Consider the following 13,263-nt stretch of genomic DNA (forward strand, 5'->3'; position numbering starts at 1 on the left):
ACAGCATATTGTATCTGAAGCATTCGTACGAGGCAGCTGAACTGTTCTAAGACTCCCCCCCCCTTCCAGTAGCACCTTAGAGACCAACTAAGTTTGTCATTGGTATGAGCTTTCGTGTGCATGCACACTTCTTCAGATATACTGAAACAGAAGTCACCAGACCCTTATATATAGTGAGAGGGTGGGGAGGGGTATTACTCAGAAGGGTGGTGGGAATGGGTGATTGACTGATAGGTGTGGAAAACCCGTTGATGACTGTTAACGACTGCAATTAGTCTTACAGGAAAAAACAAGGGGTGAGATGGCTAAAGATAGTTTTATCATGTATAATGAGATAAGAATCCGTTGTCTTTATTCAGACCAGGTCTCTCCATGGTTTTAAGTTTGGTAATAAGTTGCAGTTCAGCAACTTCTCTTTCCAGTCTATTTCTGAAATTCTTTTGTAATAAGACAGCTACTTTGAGATCTTGTATAGAATGTCCTGGGAGATTGAAGTGTTCTCCTACTGGTTTCTCTGTCTTGCGATTCCTGATGTCAGATTTATGTCCATTTTATCCTTTGGCGTAGGGTTTGGCCTGTTTGTCTGATATAGAGAGCTGAAGGGCACTGTTGGCATTTGATGGCATACACAATGTTAGAAGACGAGCAGTTAAATAGTCCAGAGATGGTATGTTTGCTGTTGTTGGGGCCAGTAATGGTGTTGTCCGAGTGTATGTGGCAGCAAAGTTGGCATCTGGGTTTATTGCAGGCTCTGGTACCAGTGTCCATGTTAAGTCTGGTGGTTGTATTATTGTGGGTGAGGAATTGTTTAAGATTGGGTGGCTGTCTGTAGGCTATGAAAGGTCTTCCTTCTCTTTCTCAACCTCTGGGAGGAAGACCTTTCATAAAATCATTGTTGCAGAATAAAATAATAATAATGTTCGGAGGGGCCCTAGTATCTCAGCTCATATACTGTTTCCTGTCCAGCTGCAGTCCAGAAGCTGAGAGAATTTAGTAAGGGACCCCATCCTTGCCACTCTGTCCACCAGCCTTACTTCACCTTGGAGAAGAGTTAGACTTTGAGTACCAATCTTAGCTTGAGTGTCCAAAGTTCTTGGAAATGCATGTTACAAAGATGGCTGGGTTTATGTTGGGAATTCCAGTGTCTGGGTAGACTTGTCTTGGGTTCAGTTCCTGATGCTAATTCTATCATTGAGGCTGAGACATGCCAGCATGTCCCTGGCACCTAACTATCTCTTAACATGTAACCCAACCAATTCTGGGTCAAACTGGAAGTGGTAGATAATGCATGTATAACCTGAAGTGCTGAGATAATTCAACAATTTTCGTTTTATCCCCCCAATTGCAGCATGGCTGCAGGATTGCCCAGAAGGATAAATACATGAAGATTGTGATGCATGTATCTTGGGCAATTGATCTGGCCATGAGGGTCCTTAGCAGGAGAGACCCCAAGGTGGCAGCTCTGCGAAAACTCCCCTGCCCCGCCACCGAAGTGGCACAAGTATCAGCCCAAATCACACCTGAAATCATGAGAGTTTTCGCAGAGTGCTTCTCTACTAGTGGCGAAAGTGGTCAGGCAGGCAGAGAAGTGGTGCCAGTGGCAGCAGGTAGGGCAGCAGGGCAGGGCAAGGTGGCACTTCCCATTTTGCCTCAAGCAGCAAAACAGGACACACCACCTTGCTTCTTGGGCTCCTGTTGGAGATGTCCGAACAACTGGGATCAGACCAGCTCCCACACCGTATTCCTGCAGTAACTTACACTTCTCGGCAGGCACTTCTTCTGCTTCTTCCTTAGGCTGCGGCAGGAGTAGCTCAATGCCTCTGAATATCGTATACCTGATGACTGGATAATCTTTTTGAAATTGTAATAATAAAAAAGACAAAACATAATATTACACCAGAGGATTCCCAGTCTCACCAATCACCTTTCTGAAGGTCCAGTTGCCCCAGATAGGATAGATGTCAAAAGTGTGCCTGTTCTAATCTGAGAACACTTTAAAGAAAGCTGTTCAGAAGCCAGAATTTCATCCCCTTGATGGAATAGACACTTAATAATTACTTGACATATGCTCAATGCATTTTTGGCCAGCTAACTTCTGAATAAGGGACGCGGGTGGCGCTGTGGGTTAAACCACAGAGCCTAGGGCTTGGTGATCAGAAGGTCGGCGGTTCGAATCCCCGCAACGGGGTGAGCTCCCGTTGCTTGGTCCCTGCTCCTGCCAATCTAGCAGTTCGAAAGCACATCAAGTACAAGTAGACAAATAGGTACAGGTACAGCGGGAAGGTAAACGGCGTTTCCGTGTGCTGCTCTGGTTCGCCAGAAGCGGCTTTGTCATGCTGGCCACATGACCTGGAAGCTGTACGCCGGCTCCCTCGGCCAGTAACGCGAGATGAGCGCCGCAACCCCAGAGTCGGTCACGACTAGACCTAATGGTCAGGGGTCCCTTTACCTAACTTCTGAATAGTTTTTCTATCAATTAATGCTTGTGTGGCATCATCATGCATCTTAACCACAAGACTTGAGCTATGTGTAACTTCTCAGTGAGCCTGAAACTGCTCAACAAACTAATTGCACAAGATTGCCAGCTTGAAGACTCCCAGAGAAAAAAATGATTTTGATTTTAACAACAACAACAACAACAACAACAACAACAACAACAACAAATTACATTTGTTAGTCACTTTATCTTGCTCAAGACAACCCACAGCAACTTACAGAGCAATGGGCAAAGGGAGCTAGAAAGGTGAGATGAGATTCTGTGGAATAGCATACCACCCATTAGCTTGCTGTGGCCAGGATGGGAGGTGGGGGAAGTGGCTTTCCTTCTTTTTTCCTTTCCCTTCCTTTCCTTCCATTTACTCTCCCTACTGACTCTGCCCCTCATGCTGACCACAGTAGAAGTAATGAACCACATCAGCTCCAGGACCTGTTTAGTGGCATGTCAGGGCAGGGAGGGGATTAAGGATCCAGGAGAATCATGACCCTGACATGTCCCAATTCAGCCCACACCATCCAAGGAACATCAGCCGTGGGTCACCAACAGTGATGGAGCTTTCCACTGCCATTGGGGGGGGGGAGAAACCTTTGCCAGCAGACCTCCCTCTCTGCTGATAGCGGTTGTGGGTCCTTCCACTGCATTGTCTACTGCCTCACCCACTCTTCCACAAGGTTGCTCCCAGAAGGTTGTCATCCAATTTTCAAAGAACTTAGAATTTTTAACCATGGATTCTGACTTAGTCATAACTGGGCAACTGTGTATAATAATAATTTATTATTTATACCCCGCCCATCTGGCTGTGCTTCCCCAGCCACTCTGGGTGGCTTCCAACAAAACATTAAAATACAATAATCTATTAAACATTAAAAGCTTCCCTAAACAGGGCTGCCTTCAGATGTCTCCTAAAAGTCTGGTAGTTGTTTTTCTCTTTGACATCTGGTGGGAGGGCGCCACTATCGAGAAGGCCCTCTGCCTGGTTCCCTGTAACTTGGCTTCTCGCAGCGAGGGAACCGCCAGAAGGCCCTCGGCGCTGGACCTCAGTGTCCGAGCAGAACGATGGGGTTGGAGGCACTCCTTCAGGTATACTGGGCTGAGGCCATTTAGGGCTTTAAAGGTAAGCACCAACACTTTGAATTGTGCTTCTAAACATACTGGGAGTCAATGTAGGTCTTTCAAGACCGGTGTTACATGGTCTTGCCAGCCGCTCCCAGTCACCAGTCTAGCTGCTGCATTCTGGATTAGTTGTAGTTTCCGGGTCACCTTCAAAGGTAGCCCCACATAGAGCGCATTGCAGTAGTCCAAGCAAGAGATAACTAGAGCATGCACCACTCTGGCGAGACAGTCCACGGGCAGGTAGGGTCTCAGCCTGCGTACCAGATGGAGCTGATAGACAGCTGCCCTGGACACAGAATTGACCTGTGCCTCCATGGACAGCTGTGAGTCCAAAATGACTCCCAGGCTGCGCACCTGGTCCTTCAGGGGCTCAGTTACCCCATTCAGGACCAGGGAGTCCTCCACACCTGCCCGTCTCCTGTCCCCCAAAACAGTACTTCTGTCTTGTCAGAAAGTATTGTATTGGAAGAGACTGTATATTGAAACTATGGACATAGGTGCCAACTCCCAGATTGAAAAATCCAGGATTGGCGCGGCGTGGCACAAGAAGTCGTGCTGCGGCCATTTTGGAACTGGGCAGAGCAGCACCGGAAGTTGCTTCTACGCATGCTCTGCCCATTTCCAAAATGGCCGCAGCGCCAGAAATCGCTTCTGCGCATGTCCAGAAACTCCAGAGATGTGCAGAAGGAGCCTCCCCGGGCCGGTAAGAATCCGGGGGATTTACGGTTTTTTTTAAATCCGGGCTGCCAGCGGGAAACGGCTGGAAAAACGGGGGTTTCCCGGGGAATACGGGAGACTTGGCAGCTATGACACTGGAGCTAAGCAAATTCAACAACAGAGTATTTCAGATACTTTGAAATATTTCATAATAGTGTTGTGAGTTTGGGGTGTGTGCCTGAGTCCCTTCTGATTCCTGGATCCTGCAAGGACTGGTAATGGCCCCCTAAATATGGGTTGTGAAGGTAACAAAGGAAGTGGTTTTGTGCCAGAGAGCAAATGGGTGGGCCCTCCTCCCTCAACCAGCCATTAGTTTTGGGGAGGAGCACAGAAAGAATAAACACAATGGTGCATCTGCAGCAGCACAACTGAATGCCTTCATCTGTCCCAGCTGCAACAAAACATGTCTTTCCCATGTTGGTCTCAGCAGGCACAGCAGACAATGTAACTCTCCAACAGTTTACTTCACCTCCAAAGGTTCACTCTTCTATTGTCTCTTGCAAGACGAGTCTCACTGCTCAGAGAGTGGGGAGGTGTGCGACACTATAATTAAATATGACATGATCTAAAATGTCAAGAGATTGTATTTATTCTGCATTATTGGAATATATGGGCATATGAAGACAAACATGCACAAACACTCACACACATTTTCTGGTCTAATACATATGTCATAAGGTGTAACAGATGCAACAGAGTACATAGAATCTGCACACTCTTGCTTACCACCAGTGTAACAGCTGGGCCTCCTAGATATCTTTGTTGGAACCACAGTAGGAGAAGGTTCTGTTTTCTCTGCCTTGGGTTTTTTGAAGCCCCTCATTGCCTTCCAAATGCAATATCTGCAAGGATAGCGTTGACATTGGTATACTGTATTTAACTGAGACAACCAAAGGCATTGTTACTGGCTGGGACAGTCACAAAAGATGGGACAGCACAACAAAAATAGTTGCCAAACCAGCCATAGCTTTATCGAGCCCCTGCTCATTTGGCCACAGAGCCATTCTTCCAGCCCTGGTGTCACTGCAGCTTGCAATGGCTGAATAATAGCTGTTTGTGTTTGCATGGCCACACCATCACAGATTAATTTATCACATGAAACATGCACTTGCAAAATGCATGGTAAGCTTAGCAAACTATAACCACACCTATTCTTTTAACCCAATGAAATCCACATCCTCCGATATCTGCTCCCTAATTTGGCTCCTCTTGAATTTGATTTTTTAAATTTTGTTGTTAAAGTTGCAAAGGCAACTTTGGGTCAGATTCAATGAATCTGTTTATAATCTACATGCAATGGCTTCATCCATTACCATTATAGGACGCAATAATGTACACACTTTGTCTTTCTAATCTACTTACTTCTTCCAGTAGAATAATAAAACTGGAAAGATACTCATAAAAGCAGAATGATAAAGAGTCCTGTTCAGCACACCTTCAGCAATAAAATTTCGGATCTGAATGACCTGTGCATCTGTGAGGTTGACCTGGACACAGAAGAAGAGGCCATATCAGGAAGTAGATGACAACTACACCAACCCTCAATTAGAAAGAAACAAAACATTTCATAGCACAGCTGGTGTCACTAGCCAGAGCCCATCCTTTGGGATCCTACCTTTCAACTGAGGGCTGAATGCAAGAACCTGCATGTGAGGCTTTCTTTGGGGAAAACAGACTTACAATACTAGGGTGGTCACAGTTGACATCGTCAGTGTGAATCTGGTTTCACAGCTTCCCTTCCACATCTACATACCAGCAATTTAAGCAGTGGATCATCCCTTTGTCTCGCTCTGTGTCATGTCTCTGTCAAGACCAGCCTGGAGTCCAATGAAGCCTCCTTAGAAGAGGACCCCATTTTCAAGCCTAGCTCTCATGAAATTCTAGGAAACTCAGTATGACACTGACAACCCAGGAAGATGCCTCACTTGGGGAAGCTACCCCTGCCCACTCAAAATGGTGCCACTGCCACAGAACATTGCCAACACTATCAGAGATCACCTCTGTTGCTATCAAACTTGGTGATTATGCAGTATACATAGGTCAAGGGACCCCTGACCATTAGGTCCAGTCGTGACTGACTCTGGGGTTGCGCGCTCATCTCGCATTATTGGCCGAGGGAGCTGGCGTACAGCTTCCAGGTCATGTGGCCAGCATGACAAAACCGCTTCTGGGAAACCAGAGCAGCACATGGAAACGCTGTTTACCTTCCCACTGTAGCGGTCCCTATTTATCTACTTGCATTTTGATGTGCTTTCGAACTGCTAGGTTGGCAGGAGCTGGGACCAAGCAACGGGAGCTCACCCCGTCGCAGGGATTCGAACCGTCGACCTTCTGATCGGCAAGCTCTAGGCTCTGTGGTTTAGCCCACAGCGCCACCTAAAAAATCTAGCTGAGTGCATATACTGTTGGAAGTGCTGGGATGCAGCTCAGCTTGCACTGTAGGCTGATGATCTCCATGGGAAAGGGAAGATGGGGAGAGGAACCTCCAGACTTTCCAGTCTGTTCTTCTGATCTTCCTTCAGTGTTAGACTACCGGTATACTCTTAGCATTACTGACTTCACTTCCTGTGTCCATTCCCTTTCTTCTTCTATGTGTGCTCCTCATGACAACAGGTATGATTTGATGTCTACTCTTGAGATACAAGAGCAAGAATGGATTACTGCATTTTCATCTTAGCCAGAGAGAACTAGGGATCTTTCCTATCAACATGTACAGTATTTCCAATAACAAATACTACATTTCTTTCCCCTCAAAAATCCAGAGTCTCAGCATGATTGGATCCAGGCGAGTCTGTCTCCATTCAGCTTCTGCCAGCATTCTACTCCAAATGCTACCATTCACTATGGCGCTTAGCAGAATTCCCAATGACTTCATTTTTATAAGTGTCTTATAAAACTTGGCTCCAGCCTCTTACCCTCAGTTTAGGTGGGATATCTGAATTCAAAAAGAGCTTGTTGATGGTGGACACTTTGCTCTTCAGAAAGGCAATATCTTTCTCGGTGTATAACCCAAGGGAGGACAGGATTACCACGGAGTCAGAGAGGTAAAAAAACCTGCGGCAATAACAGAGCAGAAGATGGAGAGGTGGGTGGGCAGTGGGATGGTGGCATGTTGGACACAACACAAAACCTGAGGCATGATCTCATCATCACAATTGGTGGCTGGAATCTGGACACTGGGCACAGCCTGGGTATTGCAGTACAGGCAATATCTGGGGTCATTGAGAAGGATCTTTATCAGGGTCATTCTCATGCTGACAATAGGAAAGCAGGTGTACAGACTCAGGACTAATTCCAAGATGGTCCCTGCTAGTCATGTAGACCAATGAGAAACCAGTGCAATCAGAGCTCTTCCATTGTCACCATTAAGCACTTGATGGTACATGGCTGGTGGGAAGCATTCAGAAAAAACAAAAACAAACCCAACAACATACACAATATTTCTTGATCAGGAGCTGGCTGAAGAGCAGGAAGCAGAGAGCAAGAATAAATGGACAGTTATCCCAATGGAAGGGTGCAGAAAATGGAGTCCCGCAAGGATTGGTGTTGGGACCTGTCCTTTTAACTTGGCGAGGTTGCCAAGTTTGCTGATGATACAAAATTGCTCAGTGTGCTTATATCCAAAAAGGATTGTGATGGGCTCCAAGTGGATCTCTTCAAACTGCATGAATAGGCAGTAAAATGGCAAATGCAATTTAATGTGAGCAAGTGTAAAGTGATGCACATTGGGGCAAAAGAAAATTCCTAATTTCACATGTGTGCTCCTGAGATCTGGACTGGCAATGACTGACTTGGAAGGAGACCTTGCGGTCATGGTGAAAATGTTGACCTTGTGCATGTGGCAGCTGTTAAAACAGCAAATGCCATACTAGGTATCATTAGGAAACGGGTTGAAAATTAAACTGCTGATATCGTAATACAAATCTATGGTGTGACCACACCTAGAGCACTGTAGAGTACCATTTCGGTTGCCTTCCCTCAAAAAGGTATTATAGAGTTAGAAAAGAGCAACCAAAATGATCCAAGGATGAGGGAGGGTTACAACATTTGGGACTTTTTAGTTTAGAGAAAAGGCAAGTAAGGGGAGACATGATATATCTGCATAAGATTATTTGTGGTACGAAGAACAGGGGTAGAGGAAAGTTCTTCTCACTCTCATAATCCCAGAATTTATCCAACAAAGTAGAGCATTGGAATATTCAGGACAGACAAAAGAGAGTACTTCTTCACATACCACATAGGTTAATTTGCAAAATATAGTGATGGCCACCAAATTGAATGATTTTTATAATAATAAAAAAAGAATGAAAGTGGAGAATAGGTTATCATGGCTACTAGCAATGATTGGCTATGTTCTACCTCCCCTGTCGGAGGCCCTATGCCTATGGATGCCAGTTGCTGTGAATCACCGGTGGAGAGAGGGCTCTTGGGCTCAGGGCCCTACTGGTGGGCTTTCCATAGGTAACTAGTTGGCCGTGTTAAGTATAGGGTGCTGAAGCAGATGAGCCTTTACCTGATCCAACAGGGCTCATTTTTATATTCTTAATATAAACCAAACTGGCCTTTTTACCAGATGGCCCTATATGGTGATACTTACAGCACAAGGCACCACCTTGCTATGTGACAGCCAATTTAGATGGGATTAGGACAGACAAATGCTCCTGTTCAGAGATTTGCCCCATTAAATGTCTGCTCTGTTCACGCATGGAGTCTCCCTTGACAAGTCCAAGAGGTGTGCAAGTCATGGCAGGGGGGCTTGCTCACTCACTTCTCCATCTCCAGGTAAAAATAGAGATCGTTGACCAAGAAGTTGACTGAGATGAGGCGGCCAAAGATCCTGCGCTTCACTTGTAGCACTTCAGCATCTTCAAACGTGGAACCGTGACGCCCACTCATTCCACTGAAGCTCCCACGGGTCTGGCTCTGAGGTGAGGATTGAACATCTATGAAAGAAAAGGAAGACCCCGGTCACAGCATCTCCCACAACCATCTGCAGGCCACCATACATAATAATAATAATAATAATAATAATAATAATAATAATAATAATAATTTATTATTTGTACCCTGCCCATCCGGCTGGGTTTCCCCAGCCACTCTGGGCAGCTTCCAACAAAGATTAAAATACATTAAAATGTCACACATTAAAATCTTCCCTAAATAGGGCTGCCTTCAGATGTTTTCTAAAACCTATTAAAAAAAGCAACTCATATGTTCCACATAAGTTAATCTGCTTTGATACTTGGGACTTGGGCAGAGTTTCACTGGGCTTGGAGAAAAATATCACTCAGCCTTCACTTTATATACCTGATCTTAGTTCCCTGGGAAGTGGAGTTCCCGGTTTTTGGAGCAGCATATTCCTGATACTAGAGTTAGAAGCAAGACATGAGAACAGGGCTGGGCTGGGTGGAGCCATGCAAACACTGCAACTTTTTGCACAGGACCCTGTGAGCAAAGTTACAAGCCTTGGGCCTTTTTAGTTTAGAGAAAAGATGAGTAAGATTCTGAAAGGTGGGGGGAAACTGCACGGGGAAATGTTTTCCCTTCTACTCTCATGACACTAAGCAAGCACAGGAAATAAAACCAAGGAGGTTACTCCTGTCACCTGCCCAAAGACAAGTCACGTTGGAACAAGAGACTTCGAAAGCACGCACTTTCCTTATCGTTTTTCAGTTCCCGGTGGAGGAAATCTTCAAAGCGTTTGCGCTGCCCTACGTAACTCATTGCCTTTCGGAACTTGCAGACAGTCCTGATGAAAGTACCAAGAACATTCCAGTACCTTCTCTGTAGAAGAGAATAACGTTACGTACAGCCCATGGTAGCCACAGTAGTCTCTCGTAACAACAACAACAACAACAACGAGAAAAAGAACCTTAAAGACCAACAGATCGACTGCAGTCTGTTCCATCAGGTGCACGAAGCATTAACCAAGGGTAATGTTAATATCAAGAGATGTAATGCAGCACCATGGAAAGCTCCGAAAGGGACTGAAGGGGACCCACGTGGGCGAGGAGAGGGAGGGAAAGGAGCCTGTGGAGTGCAGAGTTCTGAAATTGGCAATGGACATGTCCACAGTGCAGCAGCCCATGTGGATTTGCAGCTGCCAGTCATCCCGTTAGCATGGGCGTGTTCACATGATAAATGCACCCCCCCCCAAAAAAAAATCCTGGCCATTTTTGAGTTTCCAAGGATCAACATGCACACACTCTGAGTTAAAGGGGGGAAATGTCCAATAAAACACTGGGGGTGCACCATGTGGCTGTCCCTACATAATGGGGATGGGGAGGAAAGGCAGGTGCAAATCCACATCTTGCTCTTCTGTGGACAAGTCAAATGTTAGATTTGCACTGGGCCTGGGCAGAAGGTGCTTGTGTGCTCTCCAGGGGCTGCTGTTTGGGGAAGGAGGGGACACCCTCCCTACCACATGCAACCACAAGTCCCTTTGCACTTAAGATCTGGAGCTCCCCCTCCCCCCAGCCCCATTTTCTCCATGATTGGAGCACATCCAGTTTTAGACATGTGCATCTGATTCTGTTGGTCTTGACCAATCAAATCAAAAGCAACCTCCAGATTCAACGGTTCACCTCCAATTATGTCTCAGTTTCATAGCCAGTAATTCCAGGCCCAGTAATGAGCGGGGTGAACATGGGGATGGATGAGATCAGGAAAATTCCTTTTAGCAAATTGTGGCTTCTCCAACATGTAGTCAATGCTTCACTATCACAAACAATCAGCTTTGATTAGTTAACAGAATTCCCAGCGTATTGTGAGCTGGGCAAAAGGACACAAGCCTTTGGACCAGGCACCCCCAAACATCGGCCCTCCAGATGTTTTGGACTACAATTCCCATCTTCCCCGACCACTGGTCCTGTTAGCTAGGGATCATGGGAGTTGTAGGCCAAAACATCTTGAGGGTCACAGTTTGGGGATGCCTGCTTTAGACTGCTGCCAGGTCAGGAGCTCACAAGTGTTTTATATCAAACATGGTCTGAATCTATGGCAGGAGGATACACATCCAAATCCTGCTCCACATTCATCACTCACCATTCTTTCTTGCATCACCGAGGGCCTCATTCCCCTCCCTCCACCTGCAGTAATGGAAAGGTCACTTTCAGGATATAGGCCTTGATACTGTTGAAACCTGCCAGGATGCAACCAAAAGCAGAGAGAGATAGGTGAGGCAGTTACTTTGCTCCCTTTATAAGCATAGTCCACCCTATTCTGCTCATCTATTTATCTCAGGGGGATATTTAAAGTGCAGTCAAACCAACAATTCATGTTTTGCTAGATAATCTCTTTCCACCTCTTTCTGCTCTACCAGCAATGTGAGAACATCTGCCTGTCTGAGCTCCGTTGCTCAGACTCCATTTTAAACTAAACTACAATATGTCTTGGTAACTGGATTACCATTTTAAGACTGCCTGAACAAAGCTGCTGTATCCGTTACTCTTCAAGAAGTATTCAGAGTGAGTAAATCTTATTTTTACCTTCCACAAGACTGTGTGGTTGTTATTTTAAGGGGGAGAAAAGATTTGGTACTTAAACTAAAAGGCTAAAACTAGCCTAGTTCCCTTACGAGCTGCAAAGGAATGGCACTCTGCTGAACATCTAACTTAAATCCATCTTTATTTATTTTTAAATTGGTAATTTATAGAGATTATATAAACTGGGCACCATTGTTTGGAAAGGCAATATAGATTTAACAAGAAATTCACAGAGCTGGGTATGGGGAAAGGTTGGTGCTTGGCCAAAGAAGCTTCAGCTTTAGCCCTGTTGTAAATGTTGGTGCAAAATATGTATATAAGCAGGAGAATTCCTGGGTCCCAAGATCCAAGTTTGGGACAAGTACTCTTTGATGGGAGAACCCCAGCAGATATCTAAAGTCACAAAATATGCAGCCAAGTAAAGTGTGGAAATATAGGCTGTTAGACCTTTAAAATATTTAAAGTGAGTTCCAAAATGTCCCCTTAAAAATTCTCTTTCCAAAGTTTCCCTTTCCCCACAGCATAGGAAAAGACCATACATTTGGTAATTTAAAAAATAATAATGATTGACTTACAATTCTCCAAAGGTCAGATTCATGTGCTTCAGAATAGTTACAAATGCAGAAAAACTTAGCTTAGTTACAAAGTTCATGAAATATTCTAAATTATTTTTATAGGAACTCAAGAGAGCCATGTGAGAGCCTTGTAGCCGAGCTGGAGCAACCAGCTCAAACCTCTTCACACGCTAAACTTCTCAAGTAGACTGGGGAGAACAAAGGCTTGATTACCTACCGATAGTTCTTCCCAAGGTGAGGGGAAGTGGACATAGCTAAGCCTGGCAGGACAGTTTACTCTATGGTAGTAACCCCTTGATGTGTCAATTGAACTTAAACATATTGATTAAATGAGGCTGGTTATTCCACAGTAATCACTACCACACTCCAGTCCATAAATGTGATGGAATCATTCTGTTTTGATAATATTAGAACAGAACATTTCATTGCCAGCTGCCACCTTGTCACTTGTATCATTGCCCATTCCACTGTGCTGGTCATATTTGCATTTCCTATTTACTCACCATTTCTCTTCCAAGACCTTCATGACAAAAAATTGTGCTGTGACCAACATGGGAACAGTCACATTAGCTGCCCTTGGAATCTCTTTGATAATATCAGCATCACAATCCAACAGCTTTTCTGGGTGGGTAAAAAAAGGGGGGGACAGGAACACACACTTTCCAAAAGAGCCTTCTATTTATTTTTGCCTTTATAATAATATAATAATAATTTATTATTTATACCCCGCCCATCTGGCTGGGTTCCACCACCCCCCCACCATGCTGGGCGGCTTTCAACACACATTAAAATACATTAAAATATCACAGATTAAAAACTTCCCTAAACAGGGCTTCCTTTAGGTATTTTCTAAATATCAGGTAGTTGTTTATCTCTC

At 45.0% G+C, this 13,263-nt stretch overlaps 1 protein-coding gene across 1 annotated transcript in view; it reads right to left on the minus strand.

Annotated features, from left to right (window-relative positions):
- RGSL1 (regulator of G protein signaling like 1) overlaps nucleotides 1-13,263 on the minus strand; it is a 35,681-nt gene that overhangs the window by 1,096 nt on the left and 21,322 nt on the right. The window contains exons 13-20 of the mRNA XM_060276554.2: nucleotides 12,890-13,007; nucleotides 11,372-11,468; nucleotides 9,982-10,111; nucleotides 9,096-9,270; nucleotides 7,243-7,381; nucleotides 5,690-5,814; nucleotides 5,054-5,169; nucleotides 1,759-1,851 (exon numbers count right to left, since the gene is read on the minus strand). Of these exons, the coding sequence (XP_060132537.2) occupies nucleotides 1,759-1,851; nucleotides 5,054-5,169; nucleotides 5,690-5,814; nucleotides 7,243-7,381; nucleotides 9,096-9,270; nucleotides 9,982-10,111; nucleotides 11,372-11,468; nucleotides 12,890-13,007 (993 nt within the window). The remainder of the gene's footprint in view (nucleotides 1-1,758; nucleotides 1,852-5,053; nucleotides 5,170-5,689; nucleotides 5,815-7,242; nucleotides 7,382-9,095; nucleotides 9,271-9,981; nucleotides 10,112-11,371; nucleotides 11,469-12,889; nucleotides 13,008-13,263) is intronic.

The sequence above is a fragment of the Zootoca vivipara genome, chromosome 7, assembly GCF_965207765.1.
Source record: "Zootoca vivipara chromosome 7, rZooViv2.hap1.1, whole genome shotgun sequence".
In the NCBI taxonomy this organism is placed as follows: domain Eukaryota; kingdom Metazoa; phylum Chordata; class Lepidosauria; order Squamata; family Lacertidae; genus Zootoca; species Zootoca vivipara.